Here is a 24,680-nt window from a genome sequence, read left to right as displayed (position 1 = left end):
GTCAAAAGGTCAAAATTCTAATTCACTATCTAGTCGCTATCTAGTCACTATCCAATTTAGTATGTGTATTGCAGTCAAGGTTGCCACTCGTAGAGTTTTTTGGCCCCTTGTAGGGTGTAGGGTGACCCTACGGGTTTTTCACCTTTATTCATAGATTTCCTATTGTTACATGCATTTTCCCGGTCTAGACGAGTTGTTTGATGAGATTATGAAACAATGCGTTGTAGCCTATCTCATGTTGTAACAATGGACTCATTGCAATAACAATGGACACTTTAGTTAAGTAAATTGTCAGATTGAAGCTGTACGTCAGGACTCCCCTAGTTTTAAGTCTTGGTTATGGTTATACTAATAATTGTAAATTGCAAAAAGAGTTGGAGAAGCCCAGCAGGTGGAGACTGGAGAGTGAGACAGCAGATGAGCAGAATCAGCAGATTGAACAGACAGGAATCAAGTGATCTTGTTTTGTAGATTTACGACTTTGTGTTGTTTAAGTGAGTTGCCAGTAAACCCGGTGTAATGCCTATAGCAGGCATGCACAACATGCGGCCCGCGGGCCGCATGCGGCCCGCGACACCTTTTCATGCGGCCCGCGAGATATTCCGTGATTTCGCTCATTTTTGCTGAAAAATTTTACAAGAACAATCCAACCTTTGTTGCTTGTTTCTGCACAAAGCGAGAGAGCACCATAGATATCTTATATATAATAACTATAGTTATTACATATAAGATATCTATAGAGAACACGAGCGCGGATGAACATTTTCAAAACGTAGTGTCTGGTACCGCAGGTGTTAGTGTAAATCAGGATTTTACTGTTGGTTGAGTTGTCAGCATTTTGTGGAATATACAGTACCCCGTAAGGCCGTAATCGCGTTATGACTGAAAACAAGAGAAGGAAGATTGAAAATGAGGGCAGAATCTTTAACCGAGAATGGACAAGTAAATACTTATTTACAGAAACAAACTCGAAAATACTGTGTCTTGTTTGCCGAAATGTGGTTGCAGTCCCAAAGGAGTATAATCTGAGACGCCATTTTGAATCGAATCACCCGAACCTAGCTGAATTAGATGCTACTGAAAGGAACCTTAAAGCAGACAGTTTACTTAAGAATCTTTGCTCGGAACGAAATTTTTTTAAGCGTCCGGTAAATGTTACCGCTACCAGAGTTAGCTACGAAATATCAACGGATATTGCTGCTGCAGGAAAAAGTTTCACTGAGGGAGAATTCGTTAAAAAATGCATGTTGCGTGCAGTTTCTAGGATTTGCCCGAGAGAGATCGAGAAATTTCGAAGCGTTAGTCTTTCACGTACAACTGTACAACGCAGAGTTGAAGATATTGCGGCAAACTTAACAAATCAACTACAACAAAAAGTAAATGAATTTCATTCTTATTCTTTGGCTGTGGATGAAAGTACGGACTGTACTGATACAGCACAGCTTTTGGTGTTTATAAGAGGCATTGACGATAATTTTAACGTGTCTGAGAACCTTGCTGGTATGCAGTCTATGAAAGGTCGTACCACTGGAAAACACATCTGCGGCGAAATTGTTGATTGCATTACTACAAAACTATCCGCTGATTTTAAAAAACTGGTTGGAATGTGCACTGACGGTGCTCCAGCAATGTGCGGAAAGACGAAAGGAGCGATGTCTTTGCTACAGGAGGTTATTGGTAGAAAGATAATTGCTCACCACTGCATCATACACCAACAGGTTTTATGCAGCAAGGTTTTAAAATTTGATCATGTGATGTCGGTCGCAGTTTCGATTGTAAACTACATTCGGACTAGGAAAGTAAAGCATCGCTTATTTAAATCGTTTCTTGAAGAAACTGGTGCAGAATATGGTGACGTAGTGTACCACACCGATGTAAGGTGGCTAAGTCGAGGAAAAGTACTAAAACGGTTCATTGCTTTGAAAGACGAGATAAAGAAATTTTTGGAAACGGAGCCAAAAAAGTTTTCCGAGCTAGACGATTTGTCTTGGAATGAAGATTTATTTTTTCTTTGCGACATTACTTCACATTTGAACGACCTCAATATGAAGCTTCAAGGAAAAGGACAGCTGATTTTCGATCTTTTTGCTGCGGTAAACGGGTTCAAAGCAAAGTTAGGACTTTTCAAAAATCAGCTTTTAAATGGAATATTGGTACATTTTCCAACCTGTTCACAGCATATTTTGCAAGAGAGGCATTCAGCAGTAGAAATCAAATATGCTCAACAAATCAAATTTCTGATTGAAGAATTTAACAGCAGGCTTTCTCTTTCCAGTGAAGAAAAACTACAGCTAAAAATCATTGAAAATCCATTTTCAATAGAGCCGGAAGAAGCACCTCCACATTTACAAATGGAGGTCATTGATTTGCAAACTTCATCTTTGTACAAAACAAAATATGGAGAAAGCAGTTTGCAAGAATTTTACAAGTCTTTGCCCAAAGAAAAGTTTAAAAATTTGCTTACCATGGCAAAACAAATTTTCAGCTTATTTGGAAGCACATATATATGTGAGCAAACGTTCTCAGTAATGAACTATAACAAGAGTAAGCAACGATCCTTGCTTACTGATGGACATTTGGAAGATATCCTAAAAATATCAACTTCCAGCATCTCGCCTAATTATGACTTGCTTGTTGCGAACAAAAGATGTAACGTTTCTCATTAAATTTCATTTTTTGATATTTGTCTTGTATATAGATTTCTTGTTATTGTTAGGAATTTATACTTCGTTGGATTTGTTTTTGTTTGTCACCGTCGAGGGGTTACTTTTGTTATAAAACCGTCGAAACATAGTTACAAGCTCTTATGAGAGATAAATAGAACAAAACAATAATAAACGTTTCTCCATGGTTACAGTGACACAATCAACGAATCCGATGCTTTACCGCCGATAAGCGTTAAAAACTAGATACTGTATTGCGAAAGGCAACCGTCTCTTGACAGTAACCATCTTCTCAACGATATCTCTTATTTAACGGTCACATTATATAAAGTAGGCTACACGTTAGTTACAACAACGTTAGCATGCGGCCCGCGAAAAATATTTTTTCCCTGAAACGGCCCGCGTACTGTTTTGAGTTGTTCATGCCTGGCCTATAGCCACGTGATTGAGCCTATAGCCATCTGGATGCGCGACTTCAAACCATCGTTGAAGATTTTGCAAACCGTGACATATTAGATTTTCTCAGAGGCATCGCCCACAACCTACAATTTGCGCAATAAACTTCCTTATTTGTCAAATAACAGTTTGTGTAAATTTTAGTGCCCTTATTATGTAGTGTCATATGTGTTTTGCAGTGAACGTCTTTTAATGTTGTTACTCGTATTTCTCGTATTTCCGGAAATATTTCTGTTAATTTCAATAAATGTTTCAATGTGTATTGAAATAAAAAAAAGGTCCAAGGTCAACACTGGAGACTCCAGCGAGTTATTCTAGCCTAAACGTTCATTATTTTAACAAATATCACTATACTTATGTTTTATAGATGTAAGGCTCTGTTGTTCGTTCTCATCATTTTAGTTTCTTCACCAGAACAGAGACCTTGTTGAGTGCTTTGTGTAAATTTAAATGTAGGTTAGATTGTATTAAATACAAAACTATGCTGATTAAAAAACGTTACAAACTTTTTAATTATCCAAAGTATATATTTCAAACAAACACCAGCAATTGAAGTCAGTAACAAATATAGTGACCGGGCAGCACCCAATCGAAAAACGCAGGCAAGGATGCGAGTTTGTTTCAACCTGAACAACTTACAGCAATAGTAAAATAGTATAATACTTACAGATACGGTATGCTAATGGCAGCAATTACAGCAGATTTTAAAAAGAAATTACCAAGCCTACATAGAATGACCTAAACGAAATAGAAAAAGAACTCGCAATGGAACTCAAATAAAAGAAAACTAAAAAACGTCATCACAATAAAGAAACAAGCTGAAATAGTAGTAAATTGGAAAACACAAACGACTAGTTCTAAGTGTCTACTATAAACTGAAATGCAAAAGATAACAAAAAAGATTTCTATACGCAATACCAAGAAAGGCCACTTTCCAACAAACGAAATCAATCGGTTACTTTATGCAGCAAAAACATCCCATTTGTAATAAAAATAGTGTTTTAAAATGCTAGGTTTATTCTGTTTTAGCATAAAAATCAGAAACGTAGTCAATTCATACATATCAACCTTAGGTTTGTATCTAAACCATAACACTTTTTGCAGTTTCCGTATTGTTGTTTTTAATTTAACAACTTCTTATAAAAATGAAAACTTTTTAATGCAGTGATACTTTGAAGTTCAAGTTAGGTTGTTTGACATAACTAATGTCCCCGGGACATCAGCTCTGCAACAACCCGTCACTTTTACGATTATTTTACAACTTGCATCTATTGGTTTACTATGTTATAGCATTAGAAGATTAAGTTTAGGTCTATAGCCTGAAACACAGACATTGTACTTGGTAATTTCACAAAAAAGCTGTGTATCCAGCAAACGTGCCAGTGAGTACAAATACATAAATTTCCGACGTAAAGATTGAGGAGCTGCAGGTGACAGGAATAAATGAAGTATATTTAAGGAAATCCTCGCGGATTGCTTTTGGTATCTTCAATGAATTGTAGATATATTAAGGTTTTAATGTTAATTTGATAGTATAGGATACTCGATCAGTTACGTGTTTAAAAAGAAATAGATCAGGCAAGTTACCTACTCGTTCTCGCTGCCGATCTACAAGCAGTGGTGGGATTCAGCCGGTTAGCACCGGTTCGTGCGAACCGGTTCTTGGAATTTTAATGACTTTCGCGAACCGGTTGAACCAGCGTATTTATAGGTCTATATATATTGGCCCCGGGTCAATATGGCATGCTGCTAGTGAGCGAACCGGATGTTAAAGTCTTTCAATCCCATCACTGTCTACAAGTATTCCAATTTGGATTTAGTTGATGAATGCTGGAGCTCTTAGAAACACGGTTGATTTAGTTTTGGAACTTAGGGGAGGGTGGGGTAAAGCGGACCACCTAAGGCTTAATCGTTACAATTCACTGATTTCACCAAAACATTTGACTTGTTTGTTTTGAGAGTTAACTCTAAGGTATTTCGCTAATTTTTGAAGTGCCCTTTTATTGATTGCTTGCTTTCTTACATAAAATATTTTTGATTTAAAAGCACCTCCAATATTCCACTTTACCCCACATGTGTGGGGTAAAGTGGACCACTGTAAGTTTTGAGTAAACAAGGCAATTTGTTCCACATCACAATCAATTTATTTACAAATTGTCATCATAAGCGAAGTAGTTATGAAAGTAATCGCAGTTCACCATCAATGTTTAAAAACATAATTCACAAATAAAGTTGTCATCCTCTTCATTACACCCAGAGCAGGCTTCATGCGCCCATCGCATGCATTTGGAGCACTGGGTCCACCCATCATTCTCGGGTGATTTGGAATACAATTCGTTGCAGTAAAAGCATTCTGCATCTACGTTGTTATCACTTTCATCGACTGTGTCCTTCTGCTGCATTGATGACCTGGAAACCTTAGCTTTCTTCATAGACCGCTTTTTCGATGAACTTGTTTTACTGCTGTTGCCAGATACCGCGGATTGGCTACGATTCGTTGCAGCCAACTGCTTTTTGTATGGTGAACTGGTTAAAATAGCAGTTGCACCTCTCTTAGACTTCCTCCTTTGGCGAGTGTGAGCTGCTTTCGGCATAGGAAGCACTTCAACAGGACTTATAATTGTGAAACTGGAATTTGCATCTTCAGGAGAGGACGGTTGGGCTACATCTATTGGCTGTGCAGGTAACGATTCAGGCATTTCGGGAAGACCAGCCGCATCTAAGCCAATATTTCTGCCATCACACAAGTCAATGCTAGTTGAACTAACATTAACGGAGTAAGATTCGGTGTTGGTTGGAACAGGATCAATAGGAATATCAGTAACATCAGATGGAGCAACCACTGGTCCACTTTACCCCCACCCCTTGGTTACTATTATTTTGACTGTTGGCCAAATTTTGGCTAGTCAGTAAGCGGAATGAACCTATGTAATGCGTACGTGATACAGTAAAACTCCTTTCTACCATTCAACCAAACTTCTACCTTATGCATGTAAAATAAAACCTAAGTTACAAGACATACCTTTCAATAGATCAGAGAGTACAAAAAACGAATTTCGTGCCTTTTCTTGCCTTCTTTTCCACGTAACCTTGAATAATGGCGTCTGCAACCACGTTATGTCATGCTTCACTAAACTTAGTGGTATCCGCGCGGTTAAAAAACTTTATTAAGAAAATAAGAGGGGTGCCACTTTACCCCGTTGGTCCGCTTTACACCACCTTCCTCTACAGTCCAACTAAAACTGCAAAATAATTTATAAGCTAAAATTGACTGGACTGTAAAGTAATATCTCAAAAGCCAAGGTTTGCCATTATAATACCAAGAAACAAAATTACTTTTACGGCGGTCAACTTATACCAAGACTCGATTTGTGCAAGTATTAATGGCCTACATTAGTTTCAACACTGACAATTGGAAATACCATAACATCAGTAAAAAAAAACTTGCTCAGGTTTTACAACAGACTTTTAAGTGTTGGTGAAACGTTTTTTCTTTACAACAAACATGCTACTAAAAAAGTAAGCGCAGCAGGGTATTTTTAAAGTTTTGTTTGAACAGTTATGAGTTTTTATTGCGCGATTTTAAATGTATAGTAGCCTACTTTTTCTGCAGTAGTGCAATTGCAGTCACGCCGGCATACACAACTAAAACTCAGCCTGTGTAAAAATAGGCAAGTTAATATTGTTATAGCGTTGATGTCAGTTATGTGTATCTTGGAAAGTTGTACCACAGGATATGCTGGCATACTGGCTTTAAAACGAGATTTACTTCGCAACGCGTTTCTGCATTAGGCTGTTATTGACTTCGCTGGGCTGTCAGGCTGGTATGATTATGTAGTTCATGTTAAGATTATACCCGATAAAAATGCAAGACAACCTTCTAAGCTGTTAACCTATAGGCTTAAAATAAAGTATTTGTACATTTTATAAACGGCATGGTAGGAAATGTTATTTTCTGTTATAACTCACATCAGCAAGACAAAATACTGTAACCACTTTTACTATTTATCGATATCGATTAAGACAAGCTTTGCAAATCTGTTAATCCGGAAGCACGTATGCCAGTGGTGTAGGAAGAAGTTAAAGTTTTAAATATGATAAATACAAAAAATTCTGAAAAATTACAATGTCTCTTTAGCATTTACTACAAAATTTAAGATTGTCTAACTATATCCAACATTAACAAAAACTGTGTGTGCTTAAGAACGCCAGATGACTCGACGAAAGATAACTGGCCTAGAAAACCTTCTGCATATTTACATTATTTTCCTTTCTGGCTTGGATTAATCTATACCACCATCTCCTATACCAGGGATGTTCAACCTTTTATTATAGTGGGCCGCATTTTCACTTGAAATAATTTAATGGGCCGCAGAACCTACTAAATTTCAAGAAAAATAGATGAGTTTAACTACTTTAACAACATCAGTCATCAAAGTATTTTGAGTAAAAAGGACTAGCGGGCCGCACAAAAATATCAGGCCGGCCGCACTGTAGCCCGCGGGCCGCAGGTTGGACATCCCTGTCCTATACCTTCAGCAAGCGCTCATTGCTTTGTTACGCCTAGGCGTTTTGACGTTGTTCGTTGATATAGTAGTTCTACCTACGTGCTGTGCTGCTTTGGGGACGTTTATTGTTTTCAATACGTTAGTTAACTAGTCCGCTAGTTAACTGCAGGTTTGTTCGAACCAGCATAAAAAAATGATGACATATACACACTACACAGTAACGCAGATAGGAAAAACGTTTCAGAGATGCTACCTTGAAAAAGCATTGAGCTTGCTGTGTGGAACGCAAACCACAACATCTGAACTTCGTAAAATTTCAATCAACAAACGTGAAAGTGTAAACCGATTTATCTTTAACCGACTGTAACTTAGGATTAAATTTAAAGTTATGCTACTCTCTGCACACGAAATTCCATAACAATATATAACAAACACCATGGTGATTTCTGCCTAAGCAGACTACTTTCAAGAAATATCGTACCGTATAAGTTACTGATTTTATTTTGTTTTCGTTATAGCTAAATTTTTGTAACTAATATAAGCGCTTTTTACTTTCTTCAAGGTTGATAGTTATGATTTCACTTCTTAGGCACATGGTGAGCTTACTTAAGTACGTTACTTTGGCCTAAGTTCTACTTAAGAATAACTTAGAAGAAGTACTCATAGACAAAACTAATTAAGTAAGTATAGCTTAAGTAGAAGAACTGTACTTAAATTTAACTAAACCTATTTCGTTGCTGATCACCACTGGATTTCAATAAATGTGATGTTGTGGAAAGGCGAGCAAAACGCGACAAAAATGACACGTTTGCACATTGTCCTCGTATGCAACAATGAATACACGTGGTGTGTATTTATTGTGTGACAACAACACTCCGATCAAAAAACACAGCAGCGAAAATGCTGAGTGAAAACTATGCTACTAACACACTGAATTTGCGACAAGTGACATGCGAATTCTATACGAAGACACATTTGCGTCTGAAAAAAATTTTTTTTTTTTTGATTCGATGATACTTGCAGACTTCGTCGTCTTCGACGTCTGAAAAAATGTTTTGATTTTGTGGTGTATCATATTTTTTCCAAATAAAATCTCTATAGTTTACTGCCACAAAGCTTTCTTTAAATATAATTTCAAACTTCGACTCCCAATCAACTAGAAAACAGCACTAGGTATAGCTAAAGTAAGAGAGATGTCATTATTTACTGAAACACCAACCAGCGATGCTTCTTCATCCACTGCTGCTTCTTACGTAAACTTCACAAGTAGTACGTATAAGTAAGTGTTTAATGTTCATAGCTTACACTAAATTTTTGCGATTTATTCAAACGTTATATTTGCTTAATTTTAAGGCCGGTATTTGGCGGAACTGAAATCGCAATCACGGCTTCGATTATGTTTCCTCTTTTCATCTTTGGAATTATCGGGAATGTGTTGACCATCGTCGTCATTTACCGATCGCCGAAATTGAAGTAAAATTTATCTATTGTTTTCTTGTGTTAAAGCACGTTTTCTTCATATTTGACAAGTAATATAAATGCAGTTTATGCACCAATCACGTGATGTGAAGAATGTATATGCTATGTTGCCATTAAAATATTAGAACAAATAAGTTACTTAAACTGATTAACAACAAGTATTAAAGAGAGACAAAACTTTACTTTAGGTCAACGTTCCGCTTCATCATCCTCAGCATTTGCCTTTCTGACCTTATATCAGCAATTTTAAGTCCTCTTTATGTGTACCAACGCACTTGGGGTTTTCTATCGTGGGACATTCCAAATTTCTTATGCGGGGTAATACTCTGTAGGCAAAATGCGTATGCGACTTGTTGGTCGTCTTAACTATGCTACAAATCTAGTAAATAGGAAATACTGTAGTTTAAATCTATATAAAAATCGCTTGGTTATTGTCCGTGCGTAATTTTCACCATCTTGTCCTAGTTTGATGAGGGGCGTGATGTTTTTCAAAAAAAGAAGTTTGAAATGATTTTTACACTTCGTGCTTTTACCACTATTTTTATGCATTTGAAGTCTTTTTTCTGGTTAATTTTTTTTACTTCTGCGTTACTATAAGTATAAAGGCGTTGTAAAATCTATTACGTAATGAAACGTTATAAGGTAACTAACTGATGGCAACGTTTAGATTTTTATCCCCTGTTTTTTCCTACCAATAACTTGAAAGTTGAAACAGACTGGTTGTTCCAAATTGCAGGGGTTAGCACAATGAGAGCAACTTTATTCGTATTATAGGCCTACTTATATTCATGTTAAATCTGCTACTGATGATTAAATCTGCTTTAATTGGGTTAATTGCAGCAATTTGGTACATCTTCAAACTTAAATTTTTTTGATTATGGGTTTTTTGACTTGGTTGGCAAACCCTTTACGACTCTATAAAAAATTGCAGATATTTTGGGGTGGTGATAATTTTACATCTGTGGCAACGTCATTTCATATATTATTGTTTGCTTTCTTCCGCTTTATTTCATTAATGTATCCACATCGATTCAAACGAATCACCAGCAAACATGTAAAGGTAAGACGGATATATACCTTATTTTTTTGATGAATTAGCGAGACCGAACCGAAAAATAAATTGTGAAAGTTAAACAATGACCTTTATTTAACTAGTTTATCACGAATGTATATTGCATATATAACACCGGTAAACAAAAATTTTTTTTCTTTGCTGCCTGAATTGTTGGACCTACTTTGGGGTATATTTGCAGCACCGATTCCAAAAATGTAATCAGTTTTTTCTCATCAACTCTAGTGTTTGAGATACTGTATATCTACAGTTTGGTCAACTACTTACTGTGGCCTATAGGACTACCCTGCTGCATCATGCCTTTTATGCCGAAGCGTCATTAATTTTGCAACAGGAAATTAACAGTAAATGCAATGAGGTAGTTGAATGGTTTAAAAGCTACCAAAATTTTAAGTTACTCAGTTTCAAAGTTATATTTCAATTGCTGCCAAATCCCATAGTGCCTTCATATTCAGTGTTATCACCTGCTAACTATCACCTACTAGCGGGTATACAAAGTATTACCCATGTTTTCTCTGTTTGTGAGACAGTAGAGCAAGAAGTGAACACTGGACAACAAAAGAATGGGCTTCGAGAAATGAAATGAAAGTAGGTGAGAAAAACGTTGTTAATCGATCTGAAAAATGGACAAAAGTCACCATCACAGGGGGTCACCATATCTCATAAACTAAAGCTGATGGAAAAAACTGTCATTTTTGGAATCAGCGCCCCAAATAGGCTATACCCAAAAATAGTTCTAACATACCAGGTACCGAATTTTATGTTGACCAGTGTGATCTATATTAGAAATTTCCTTATATGCTTTGGCAATCGAATCAACTGTTTCAAAAAAGCATTCTTCTATCTTTTTAGTCATCATTTTTCCTATAATTTGTAGGTAAAGGCTAAGGTAAAATATATAAGTATAAGGTATATTTATGAAACCTACAATATTAAACCGAATTTAGATCATTCTTTTGGTCGTTTGGATGATTTCTGTTGGAGTGGGTGTAGTTCCATTCGTAATCATGTTTGGTGTTCGTGAAATAGATCGACGATTTTACATCCCCGCACGATCATGGCCGTCCTGCACGGTATACGAGGAAAGGCAAGTTGTACTCGTATTAAGTTACGTCTCTTGCTGGTAGCTAAAACTTGTGTTTTTTAGTGATTTTTGTCTACGCGTACTTTTTTAACCGATCTCAAATTTCACAACAGATCCACAATGTACATTCTTGGTTTGAAGCTTAGACGTTGATATTACAAAGCTTTGAAATATATGTTTAAAAAATTTGGCTAAATATAAACGAAGGCGCTGTGCCCTGTTATATCAGTTAAATAAGTAACTGGTGTAATTTTGTAGAGTTCCTATGATGTTGATGTACTCGAAAATAGGATATTCATTATTCTTCTACATTCCCATGATCTTGATTACTGTTTTATCGCTTAAAATTGCTTGGTTTATTTATTCGCGGAAACGGAAGAGACGTGAAGGTATACCGAGACCGGTGCTCATATGAAGACTTTATACTGTACATCCAAATTCAAGTTTATTCGCCGAAAGATTTTTTGTTAATCTATACCTTCTACTTAATGTTCAGCAATGAAGAAAAAACCTCAGAATGAAAACTCAAATGAGCTGAAGCAGCAGAATAAAGAAAAAGGAGCAATTCTGCAACTTTTCTTGATTGTTGGATCATTTGCACTGGGATATATCCCGCATACTGGTAGGTTCCTAAGTGTTCCGATCAAATAACCTACATTTTTCTTTCTTTGAAGCACAATATTTTATTGGTAATTTTTTTTGATATGAAGTATGGTGGACTTTGAATGTCATCCCTAGTCTTGCAAATAAAGAAACTGAAATATTACTTCAAAATAGAAAAACGGTAACTAAAATCAAAGCAGTTTTACATACGGCTGTGTAGTTTTAATTCTTGTTTTATTTATTTTAAATGAAAGCCTACCACATCTACGTAAACACGATTTTGCCATGGACCAATTCTGAAGTATATTTCCAGTGGTGGTTGGGCCAAATCGAATATATCACACTTCGGGTTAGCGAATGCCTCAATCCTGTTTTTTACAACCTAGCTTCACCGTAAGTACAGCACTATGTGACACGATGCTGGTTCTTACTGCAATTGAAGAAAATTATAAATATATATTTACCAAATAGAAAAGGCAAGGGAAATTGACACGCGTTTCTATGTTATTCTATTGTATTCATAATACTGTAACCTTCTTAAAGTAACCTACTGCAACCTGCTTACTGTAAGATTATAAGCCCCTTTAATCATCAGCCGAAATTCTAAGTCCGATTACAGCAGAGGTGGATAAATGCATTTTAAGCTATATCATCTGGTCTATAGCCTTATGTGTAGACATATTCTTTTTAAAAAGTCTTTTTTCAATATTAACAGAAAAATCTGAAAAGAAACAAAGAACACTATCAAGCAGATTTGCGGCGATCAGTTATCAGCAGCATCAAGCTAAAACCAGTTTCCGTTAACAATGTTGACAAGGTTACAACAAACAAAGCAATGTGAAAGAATCTGCTCGCCAAAAAAATGAATCACTTTACTTTGTGTCTTGCTTTATTTCCCTGAATCGAAGTATTTGCAACTTAAAGTTTTATTGCTCTTATATATGATTGCAAATTTATGGTCTTTTATAGCGTAATTTAAGAAAGGACTGCATTGCATGTACGTAAATCAAATGCTTGCAGCTTATATTTTAAACTAATAGCTTTGTACTATAACTATAAAACGGTACATTTTCATTTGCTGTTTTCTGTATACAACTAACATGACAAATGATTTGTACACATTTCGCAAAAGTGTTATATGAATTTATTGGAACACCATTTCCTTGACCCGAAACTGCTGCCATTTCGGCTTAGATTTTTGTTGCCTTTTTCATCTTCAAAGCTATCAAAAACATGTTGATTGTTGCCGTTATTTTGCAATCGCAATACAAGTGAGTGAAATATATACCTGTAGGTTATAACAAAACAATGAGCATAAATTGAATTGCGGAAAAACGGAAGTTATCATTATCTTTAAACCATTGAATCAGTTTGTTGCTGTATTTTATCTCACCACCTGATGCTGTGTCTTGGCCACATGTAATAATGGTATTAGTTGTTTGGTGCAAAATACCAGCGGTTATGATGTTTTTCTTTCGATGCGAATAGTTTATTTTCTCTCAGTGCAATGTTGCTTTTCCTATGTTTGACAGTTATGCTAATGTATATGCTCTTATCAGAATCAGGACAATACTGAGAGTATTAATAAAAGCGAATATTAATAAAAATGTGCAGCATATACGTACAGCCTAGTGCTGTTTTATACCCGATAAAACAAGCGCTGCTGAGGAACTGAGAAACTGACCGGCCAGTAGGATTGCACAAAATGCTCCATGTTTTGCGTCTGGAGTTTGAAAAGTGGATGGCTTTGACAGATTCTACCCACCGCGCTAGTTTCTCAGCATTGAGTTTCTCCAAAAGAGTGGAGGCTGCTTTGTTACAAGCAATGCCTGGAAAAACACTAATAGACTACCAAACTGTGCAGGATTTCACACTCGAAATCCTACCAGAGCGATCAACGGGAGTTGGTGCGATGGCCACGTGCAAAGTTTTTTTGTCCCAAGTATAGTAAACTAATGCAGAAATTTTGGTAAGCCTAGTGAAGTCAGGTGGCAATAGACCGGCTGCGGATTTGGCGGAAACCTACCGTTCTCTTGTAAGACTGTTGTCAATTTTTTAGTTTTTTGAAGGTTTAGCCGGTAAACGATTATAGAAAAGTTTATGAGGTGTTTTTAGGATGTTAAGTAAGCAATGGATGCGGGTCGTTACGGCGTCCAGGTTATCACTAGAACGAATAACATAGGTGCTACCATTGATCGTTAATCTACTTCAGTCTTCGCCAGTGACTTGAAAATCGTCTGAGATCGCTCTACACCCTCGACTTTTAAGATGTTCGTACAAATGCTGCACCCTCTTGAAATGTGTTGCTGGACATCCGAGACATTGATGAACGAACGAAAAAGTTCGTTCGGACGGACTTGTTCGAACACACTTTCAAAGTCGAGAGGGCTGGGTGGGGCAAGGCATAACTATTAACAATCTACTGTTTCTTCTTTCATAGCAGGCGTTCGTGATGATGCATCCCATTCCTTCCTGCAGGAAGGAATGGGATGAGTAAAACGCAGACCTATAGAAAAACAAATTTATACCAAACATTTTGTATTTTTCAGTCAATCTCAGTTCTGCATAAACGATTGTTTTAACGGTTTTGCACCATGAAGGAGTTAGTGATTTGAGACAACTATATAGTATATTCGGTGTCATATGTTTAGGCCTACAACAAATTTGTTAAATTGCATATACGGACTATTTTTGATATTATTTTATACAACACTTCTTCATGAGAGCGTTTAAATGTTCAGTTAAATTTTTAATTTTTAATTAAGAAATTAATTGTTCAGTTCAATTTATTAAATGCAACCAGATTCTTCGATTAATGTTAGCACATTAACAAGCACTTATTACGTCTCAAACAGATTTAGTTCAACACAGCAGTAGTTGCCAAACAAATTTTAATGCGGCTTCATTTTTAAATTTTGAAACCTTTACGGTGAACCAATTAAAAAAATAACATGAAAATGAAAAGCAATTATAAAAATGAGTCTAATTGCAATTTTATGTCTGCTCACAATTCTCACTCGATAATGAAAGCATTGTAAAACTAGAAGTGATTCACTAAAACCCGCCACAATATTGCGTTCTTTCTCGGAAGAAAATTCAGTTTAAAGATAAATTTGTGGAGCTCTTGCCTATTTGCTGCGCCGCATAGCTGGAAAAAAATGCGATAAAGTAATTAACTAAGTTAAAAACATTTAAAAATCAACAAGAAAAGCACGATTTTTGACAAATCAAGATTGAAAATAGAAATATTTCTCATCATATGCATATTAATTGATCAAAAAAGGCATTTTATTTCTTTATATTGCAAGAATTAGAGGTTAAGCTACAATCCAATTTAACAATGATTATACTTTTTTAAATTTAGTACCAAATTGAAGCTGTGACGAATAGCTTACAAAAGTTTTGTAAATACTGAATATTTATTTTTCATAAAAAAGAATTGAATAACGATTGATTTGATTCGGGACGGTGCATATATGATATTGGGTCCGTATGTTTGTTTACGTGATCATAATATTAATAATAGTTTCTGGAGCTTGTAAGAATTTCAATAATTAACTTGGTCATTGTATTTTTATACACCTTATCTGTTGTTTTATTTTGCGAATTTTTAGACACAACTGAATTACTTTCATCTACATATCTTATAGTGGCCTAAAAGCTGCTTTCGTGCATGGGAAACTCATTTTTCTTTAAATATGCATGAGTGTTAACAGAAATTCTTCAATTGTAGCGTCATAATTAATGATGAATAATTAATCGACAACATCTTTCTTTAGAAACGGATACTTTTTCAACGCGGTTGAAGATTCTTCATAATCTCACAGACGACTTCAAAAGTAGCAGAGCCTTTAGATTCCAGTTAGGTTATAGTAAGAGTAAGAATCATGTCGTTTAGCGAATCACCAACAAGCAAGGTTATTTCTACTACAGACATGATGAGCTTGGTAAATGATACATTCAAGTAAGTATTTTTTCCGTTACATATTTAAAATTGTGTTGAGCGAGATTAACACGTTTCGAGATCTGGGCCTAAAACTATCGAGTTTGCCCACAGGGAGCCCAAAACATTTACGCTATAAAAAATGCTTAAAATTGGCTGCAAATAAATTGTATTCCCATTTTTGTACATACAACAGATTTAATTCAAAAATTCGCTTTCCTCCACCAGATTTCAGTCAACGCGATGCAATTAATCGAACTAAAGCCTAGCAACTAATTTATTGCGACTAATATACAACGCCGTATAATTAGTCTATTTTTTTGTGATTAAAAGAATTCAGTCAAGTTTCCTGATGTCCATTACTTACGATATATGTAAATATATATATAATATACATACAATAAAGTTCTCTATGGTGCCAAAAACTTGGGTTCTTGGCAGTGGCCCATAATGCTCCCTTCTCTCAGTGGCAGCTGTAACTTTGTTTAATATATGTTAATTTCAGGCTGATGTTTGGTGAAACCGAAATTGCAATCACAGCTTCCATTATATTTCCTCTCTTTGTCTTTGGAGTTGTTGGAAATATTGTGACAATCATCGTCATTTACCGATCGCCGAAGTTAAAGTGAGACAAATATTTTCTTTGCTTCTGTTTAAACAATTTTTCTTAACACAACGTCAACGTATAAGGTTTTAACATATATGACATGTTATTGGCGTCAAAATTTCAAAATAAATAAATCATTTTAATCTACATCCAAATAAACAAAGAAGTACTCAGTTAAATACAATAACATTCTTTAAAAAATTTTGAGTTTAGGTCAAAGTTCAACTACGTCATCTTCAGCATTTGCTTTTCTGACCTTATATCAGCATTGCTCAGTCCTCTCTTCTTATATCGACGCACTTGGGGTTTTCTTTCTTGGAACCTTTCGGATGCTTTGTGCAAAGTACTAAATATGATTAGAAATGCATGTGTGATTTCATATCTATAATTATATACAAAGTATGGATTTGTCTTTTCTAAAAGATAAAAAATAGATTTGGCCAACTTGAAAGTTAATTAGTTAGTTGGTTGGTTGGTTATAAACTTAAACTATTAATATAAACATTTAACAATATAATTTAAATCTGTATAATAATCTAACATTAACAAAGAAAAACTATAGCTTAAATGTTTTTATCCAAAGGTTTTGCTCTAATTTACTCTTTTCAACAATAGCTTTTTGATTCAGATGAACCAATCACTTCTTTAAAACTTTACAGATATTTTGGGGTGGAGACAATTTTACATCTGTAGCAACGTCACTTCATATATTGTTGTTTGCTTTCTTCCGCTTAACGTCAATTATGTATCCTCATTGGTTCAACCGCATTACAATCAAACACGTAAAGGTAAGGCGTCACGCAATGCGTCACGTCGGGCGGACTACAACTGAAACATGGTATGACAATAAAGCACGGTTAGATTTCGAAATTTCATTCTCGTAACTGCCGTCTCCCATGCCGTGTTACGGCTTGGATAACGACACTGGAGTAACCGTTGCGGGACGCAAGCCTGGGCAGCAGTAAAGTTCTTGGGTTGCCGAAACGTTAAGAATCTTCTTTCGACTTAACTGATGGGCTCCAAAGAAGTTCAGAACACCATGTTTTTCATAAGATTGGCTGCTGAAGTTGCCGTGTAACCAGTACAGTGAACAGGCTATTCTTCTTAAAGAAGCTACACTCTAAATTGTTGTTAGGATTTATTCTGTTTTAAGGAAATACCCACTGGGACAAAGTAAAAAATCAAAATTTTTGACAATTAAAAAAGAAGGTAACTGAACACCTGCTTTTGGTCATAAAACTATACCCCAAATAGATTTGGGTGGTTAGCAGAAAACATGACAACCATGCCCCAAAGGTTAACAAGGGGTCAAATTCATCAGAAATGCCAAAAGTCGAAAACCGCTGACACTACAAAGCTGGTTGTAGTCTTAAAAGTTGCAGAATAACTATTTTTATACCTTCTCTAATTCAATATTTTCTCCTAATATCAACAGAAACGAACATATAAAGAAAAACCGATTGAAATGCAAAAGTTACTAAAACTTCATCCAACATCCAAAAAGGTTTAACACATTACAAAAGAATTAAAACAATATAATGGCTATACAGAAGCAGAAAAATCACTTCTCACACTGACTCTTGATATTGAATTTTTTAATTAACTTTCTTAATTTAATGTTTTGTCTAATTTGTCCATCTCTTTTTTCTAAACCTGAAATTGATGCGTAAGCTTCTGTTAATATCTTAAAGTGTCTTTACACTGCTTGGGTGTGGAAAGATTGCAAAATAACCAGCCGTTGTGTTTTAATTGCATTTATATCATCATTTTGTTGTAAGCATCTGTCTTCTCAATGATGGTTGGAGGTATAATTTTTTTTTACAGCTGTAGAAGATGCTGAAGCTTCTGTTTCATTACGGTTGACTCTGAGGACTTTCGTAACTGAGTACTGAGGACTGAGAACTTTCGTAACAGCCAAATCACGAATCATTTGGTCATCATCTGCCAACAGTATATTTTTGTGGTGTGCAAAAAAAGCATTTCTTTTGAGGACAATGAGGGCAACATCTCTTACTTTGATGTTTGAAAACGTCAAAACTCGTTGATTTATGTGATAAAACGTTTTTGGTCCATCTGTAATTCTGTGCTGATGCTTAATTTCTAACCAAATTGGAAAGTACATTTTGACACAACATTCTGCTAATGAACTTAATGATGTTGACGGCTGCTGAACGGAGACTTAAAACCGAAGGATGCAACAAGCTGATGTCAACCATCTAGCATGAGACAGTTTGATAATTAATTAATGTCACTAGTAGCTGGACTTCCCACAATCCCTTAACAGTTTTGTGCCCATGGACCACTTCAATTATAACAAAGCCCCAAATCCGACTTATTGAATTTTAGTTTCTTTTCTTCTTCTTCTTCTTGTTTCATTCTTAGTGTTTCATCCTGACCAAATATGTCAAACTACTTGTCAATATCACACATAAAATCACTGAAATGAGTTTAAAAAGTTTATTCTTTTGCGCATGCAGTTGTCAAAGGCTGGCAGTTGCTAGCCAGCGGTGAGGATAGATATGACAGCAAGAAATTTGCTATAGGATAACACTAACACATGATTAAGCGCTTTACAACATTATTAAGCAGGTATTTTTATGCCGTGAAATATTGCACATTCAATTTTTTTCTTCAAATCTAAGCCAATTCTAAGCCTCAATTCATAAACAACGTATTGTTTAAATTCATCAAACGCCCCTTTTCCTAGTTTTAAAAGTAATTATTTAAAATTGTTTTTAGTTGGCTCTTATCGTCGTTTGGGTGGTTTCTTTTGGTGCAGGTTTTATTCCTTTTGCATTTATATTTGGTGCTCGTCTTATAAATCGACATGCTTCCAACCCAGAAAGAACATGGCCATCCTGCATCGCATACACAGAAAGGTCAGAATGGAAATTATTTGCAAGCTTTTCGGGTAAATGGTATGTTTTTGCGAGGAAAATTTGTTTAAATTTGGTAACTTGATTTATTTGAAAATGTAAGAATTGTATTCAAAACGAAAGTTTGGCAACAACAGAAATTCAAGAGGATAATTGGAGTTGAAACATTGACGTTCTGGCTTATTGGTTATAACCGGTTTTATTGCATTATTTTTGCAGATTGGGTATGCTCAAAATGTACTCAAAAGTCGGATACTCAATTTTTTTTTACATTCCGATGGTCTTGATTACTGCTTTGTCTACTAGAATCGTTTATATTATTTATTTGCGGAAAAACCAGAGACGTGAAGGTAAAGTATAAAAACGAGTATAATACAGTATATACCTTTGCTTATAACAAAGATATCAAGTTATACTGTGCTATACGAGACTTAACCGAGCTTCATACTTATAATAACCAGCTATGAAGAAAAAACACCAAAAGGAAAACTCGCAAGAGCAAAAGCAGCAGAAGAAAGAAATAAAGGCCGTCTTGCAACTTTTGTTGATCGTCGGATCATTTGCATTAGGATACATTCCTCATACAGGTAAATATCATAATAAAATCCATTTCATGTTTCTTTGGAAAACAACTTTGTGGTGCTTCTGCAAGCTCGTTAACAACATTGTGGGAAACTATATAAAGTGAATGTTTGCGGCGTGAAGTTGGTTGCCAGTTCCTCGGTTACTTATTCGGACTGATTCGAAACGTATATAGGTAACGTTTTAACACACTTGCTGTTTGTTGTAAAAAGTAATGATTTAAAACAAATTCCAAAGAATTTGCGTGAATCTGAATAAATTTAAACACATTTAAATTAAATAATTAATTTAACCATTTATATAAAATAGTCAAAAAATATAAATTAAATGCATAAAAAAGTCACTTTAGTTGAAATAAACGTAGCCTACAAACATCAAATGAATTTGAACAAATTCGAATAACTTATTATCAAAACTGAAACAAAATCTAAAGAAATAATTTAATTGATACAAAACAAAATCATTTTTCTAAAAACTAGAAAAAGCATACAAATGAAAATAAATTTTTACAAATTTCAATAAATTTGAATAGTTTAATAAAAACTCTATAAATTTCAATAAATCAAAAATCTCTATAAATCAACGAAATAAATTGTAAAAATAAATTCAACAATGTAAAATTAAAAATTAAATCAAAATTTAAACAAATGTGGACTAGTTCATAACTGATAGATTACATTAAAATTGCAAGAATTCAACGGCATGCAGATAATTTAATTAATTGGTAATTGACTTTGAAAGTTACTTGAAGGTATCCGTTTTAATAATTAATCGGCCACTGATAAATTGACATAACATAAATTCTTAATCTCATAAGAAAAAAGTTAATTAATCGGCAGAATTTCTTAAATGTTGATAAATTGAAGAGTAAACTTACTCGAAAAGTAACAAAAATATAAAATCGCATATATTTATCCCTTGTTTTGTATAATAAACTGAGATTTTATTGCGCACAGACAATATTAGCTCCAGCCATTCTCGCCTAGATTCTAGGTATTCTAGCCTGATATTTAGTCACCACATCTTTTTATCTTTTTTTTTAGAAAACTCTCTTAAAAATAGTTCTTAGCTCAGTTACATATGCCTTGTATCCCACTTTCTTTTAGCTAAAATCGTAGGAAACGGAAATCAACTTCAATTGCGAAGAAGTCTCTATCAAAAAAACGTTAACCAACTTCGCGTCGGTTAAGTGTTTGATAAATATGATTAAAGGCTTTCATCTCATGTAACTATATCGTCGGTAGTTGTAAAAGTAGTTGTAGTAGTTGTAAAACTGCATTCGAAAAAGTTTCAATTAATTTTCCAATGCTCATTAACTTTTGTATTTTAAAAGTCCTAATATGGCTTCAAACAGCAATTACATAGCTCTGTTTGAGTTAAGCTCACGTACCCAGAACAAACTAAACGATTTTATGTTTAAAGCATATTTCGCACAAATAATTTTGGACAAGCGCATTCTCATTAATACTTTCTTTGAAAGCTTTCCACTTTGTTGCAACCACGTCTAAGCCAAAGACCCAATACCACATATATATGCTATGGTGGTTTGGCCAACTTGAATACATTACACTTCGTATCAGCGAATGCCTCAATCCTATTTTCTACAACTTGGCATCACCGTAAGTTGTGTTTGACGTAGTTTGCCCCCCTAATGTATTTGTGACAACAGATGACGTAATGCGTAATCATTCTTTCACAAATATAAATATGAAAAGTTAAAAAATCCAAGTTGCATAAACAAATGCTGTTTTAGTATTACCTGCATATACCAGCAGCAAAACTATAAAATCTTTGCCTAAACAACAAGTCAGGTTATAATTAAAAATATAGGTATGTTTTTATAAACATTTTATGAAAATTTTTAACCAATATTAACAGAAAAATGTGGCATGAAACAATGGCGTTAATTATGAAGATTTGGGGCAAATCCAATACTCCCCGTAACACGTCAAAACAAGTTTGCATTAACACTTTGGATCAAAATACGGTATAAACAAAAGAACAAGCATGAATTCATCCGCGGAAGAATAATAATAATTTGTAATTTGGTTGTTACTGCTGTACCTCGTCGTAATATAAGCTGGTATTGTGTTTTAGCTATAATCAAATTGTTACTGCATACATTTAATAGCCGTTTAGGCATTAGGTAAACTGTAACACACCGCATATAGTCCCGGCAACTGGAAGATTATAGTGATAACGTATATTGTCCTGGTATGTACGCACTGTATTATACAATGCAAGTTTCAATGTGATGTTGTAACTATTCGCACAATTGTTTATCTTCGCACACTTGGTATTTTTGATTATTGTGCAACGTATAGTGTTCATTTATACGTGCTGTAATTTAGAGCGATGTTGATGTTACTGGTGAATTGTGGCTGGTTGAGTTTTGCTTATTATCAAGGCAAATTACGTCAATGCGATAACAGAGCAGCGCAATGTAAACACAACCGAAATGAACAAAACATTTTATTTTGATTGCTAGGAATGCAGTCTTGTATAACGATTTTCTATAAGCAACAAATCATGAATATGTTAAAGTCAGCAGCAATAGAACTTACAAGGGCTAACTAAAAAGGAATGCAGTTTGCTTTTTAAAAATGAAATGTATTTTAAAATCATATAAAATGGTAGTGTATACTTTGGTATAGCCTACTCTACCATTTTGAGTATACAAGTTTTGGGCTTTTACTGTATATTTTGTATTCTGAAATTATAAATGGTATAGAAAACTTACTGTTTATATACATTTGTACACGCAAACCAAATTCTACACATTTTAAATTAAAAAATGCTTTTTGCTGGTTTGAAGATCTTCGCTTGATGTTGTTTTCCTATATACGTAGTGTTAATTGAAATTGTTCTTGAAGCGCTAACTTCCCTGATTGATTAGCCTAACATTTTGTACAAAACACAGTTGCTTCTTGAGGCATTTCAGTAAAAATATGTATTGTCTTACAACATTATACTTTGGCTTCAACGTCACTTTGTAGCCTATATTATAGCCTAGTTTTTGCTTTCTGATTAATTACGGTTATGCATTCACATCTACATAATCTTTAGCCAATAAGACATGTACAGGTAACAAACGTAATTCCATTGATAGCTGAAACTTTTCTTTATTTTTTATGTTTTGTGTTTTTTGTGATGAATAAACATCCTTCTAAATGTATTCACCCCTCCTGCATTGTAACCTGGAAAAAATGGTCGTGGATAAATGCATGAAGAATTAAGGATGATATAAGTTTTGGCATAAGTTTTAACGTATCCTGCAGCCTACAAGTTGAAAAGCAAATTTTGTCATATACCTCACTGAAATTAAATTCATTAAGTTTTTTTCACTACGCGATAAAGCTATACGTTCACAAATACTATGTATTTGTTGCTTTTTTTTTAAGTTCAACCAATAGTTTGTGATGAAGTTAGCAACTTTTTATCATTTAGGGAGTGAGGTCTGGGGCGTGGAAAAAATACTTGATCAAAATACTCCACAAATTAGCACGTGGATAGTGTAGACTTGTAAATGTTTAACTGCGTTCTTAAACTTCAGATAGACATTTTATAGCTTTTTTCTTGGTGTTTTTGTTTGTATAGTTTACTCAAAAGTTGAAGGCACACTTTTTACACCTCGATGAGATCGCACCGTGGCTATTTTGCAAACTCGACAGGTTTTGCTCATGTTTTGAAGACTAAAAGCGTAAATTGAGAAACAGAAAAAATTGAAACAACATCGAAGCACAGTGTATTTGAATTGCTGAAAGCAGTTAGTACAATAGGCCCAAACGGTTTAGGATGAAAACATAATCTAGCATAATCCCCTGCTGAGGCAAGCATGAAAAGTATAGGTAGATAATTCCTAAAAAGGAACATTGTCTTTTAAGGTAATATTTCAGATGATTTTCATTTAATTGAAAGTTACTACTTAAAACATTTATACATGTTTCTTCTTTTTTAAAGTGAAATAGCATGAGCTGACGCTATCTTCTTCTTGCGTGTGATTTAAGCTCATCAAAAGATGATGTCAAAAGGTGATGACAAGGCGTTCCAGCCACTTTGCCATACCATCGCCTTGGCTGTGAGGTTTTGTTAGGAGGGCGAAAGATTTTTCATTCAGGTACAGTACACCATCCGCAGTATGCGGCTCTGCTCCGCACATGCATGAAGCTAAAAGATTTAGATCCCATGCGGTTGAATGGAGATGCGCCATTTCATGCATTGATGATCAAAGCTCTAAAATCCTGGGAGAAGGCTGTGTAGTGCTGGGTATTCCACGTTTGCCCTATTGCTTGAAAAGATATTTTGTTTCTAACATTACCCTTTGAAATTGAAAAGGTAACCCTTTTAACTTGGCTGGAGCAATTTCCGCAAGTACCTGCAAAAAATGTGTGTAGTTGTTTTTTTGGCAGCCAATTATTATTGGCAATACATCAACGAGCGTCATATCCAATTAACTTGATAGTGTGAATCCTATCGGCTTTGGACATTTTACACCTCTTGCTGTATTGGTTTTTTACAAAGAGAAGATGTTCCTTATTTGTCCATCAGAACGGCCATTCACTGCCAATTGCTTTGTGATAGACTTTAGAAGGCTGCGTAAGCTATACTTTTGCATTAAGTGTGGGTGGAGCTGGCAAGTTACTGACTCCAGATTTGACCAGTTTTGTGAACTGTCCCACTAGATTTGTGGAAGGTCCACTACCTGGAAGCTCTTGTTGGAAATTGGCCGGGGCAAAACGTTAGATATGGTAAGTAGTTTTTCACCATACTTTGACGCTACATGTACGCCATTGACATTGTTTGCTTT

The 24,680-nt window shown here is 35.0% G+C and overlaps 2 protein-coding genes across 2 annotated transcripts; both read left to right on the top strand.

Moving 5' to 3' along the window:
- The first annotated feature begins 878 nt into the window (after positions 1-878).
- LOC143449124 (general transcription factor II-I repeat domain-containing protein 2-like) lies at positions 879-2,666 on the top strand. Its single transcript, XM_076949209.1, has 3 exons — positions 879-942; positions 1,009-2,428; positions 2,486-2,666. The coding sequence occupies exons 1-3, from the start codon at positions 879-881 to the stop codon at positions 2,664-2,666; spliced, it is 1,665 nt and encodes a 554-aa protein (XP_076805324.1).
- Positions 2,667-8,460: 5,794 nt separating this feature from the next.
- LOC143449117 (growth hormone secretagogue receptor type 1-like) lies at positions 8,461-12,472 on the top strand. The gene is made up of 11 exons (XM_076949196.1): positions 8,461-8,534; positions 8,651-8,690; positions 8,788-8,906; positions 8,981-9,100; positions 9,295-9,424; positions 10,038-10,166; positions 11,126-11,265; positions 11,521-11,651; positions 11,759-11,884; positions 12,120-12,258; positions 12,409-12,472. Exons 1-11 carry the CDS (start codon positions 8,461-8,463, stop codon positions 12,470-12,472), a joined length of 1,212 nt encoding a protein of 403 aa, XP_076805311.1.
- The last annotated feature ends 12,208 nt before the right edge of the window (positions 12,473-24,680 follow it).

The sequence above is a fragment of the Clavelina lepadiformis genome, chromosome 1 (genome assembly GCF_947623445.1).
Source record: "Clavelina lepadiformis chromosome 1, kaClaLepa1.1, whole genome shotgun sequence".
In the NCBI taxonomy this organism is placed as follows: Eukaryota; Metazoa; Chordata; class Ascidiacea; order Aplousobranchia; family Clavelinidae; genus Clavelina; species Clavelina lepadiformis.
Note: the sequence above shows the minus strand (reverse complement) of the source record. Positions and strands in the feature narration are given on the sequence as shown.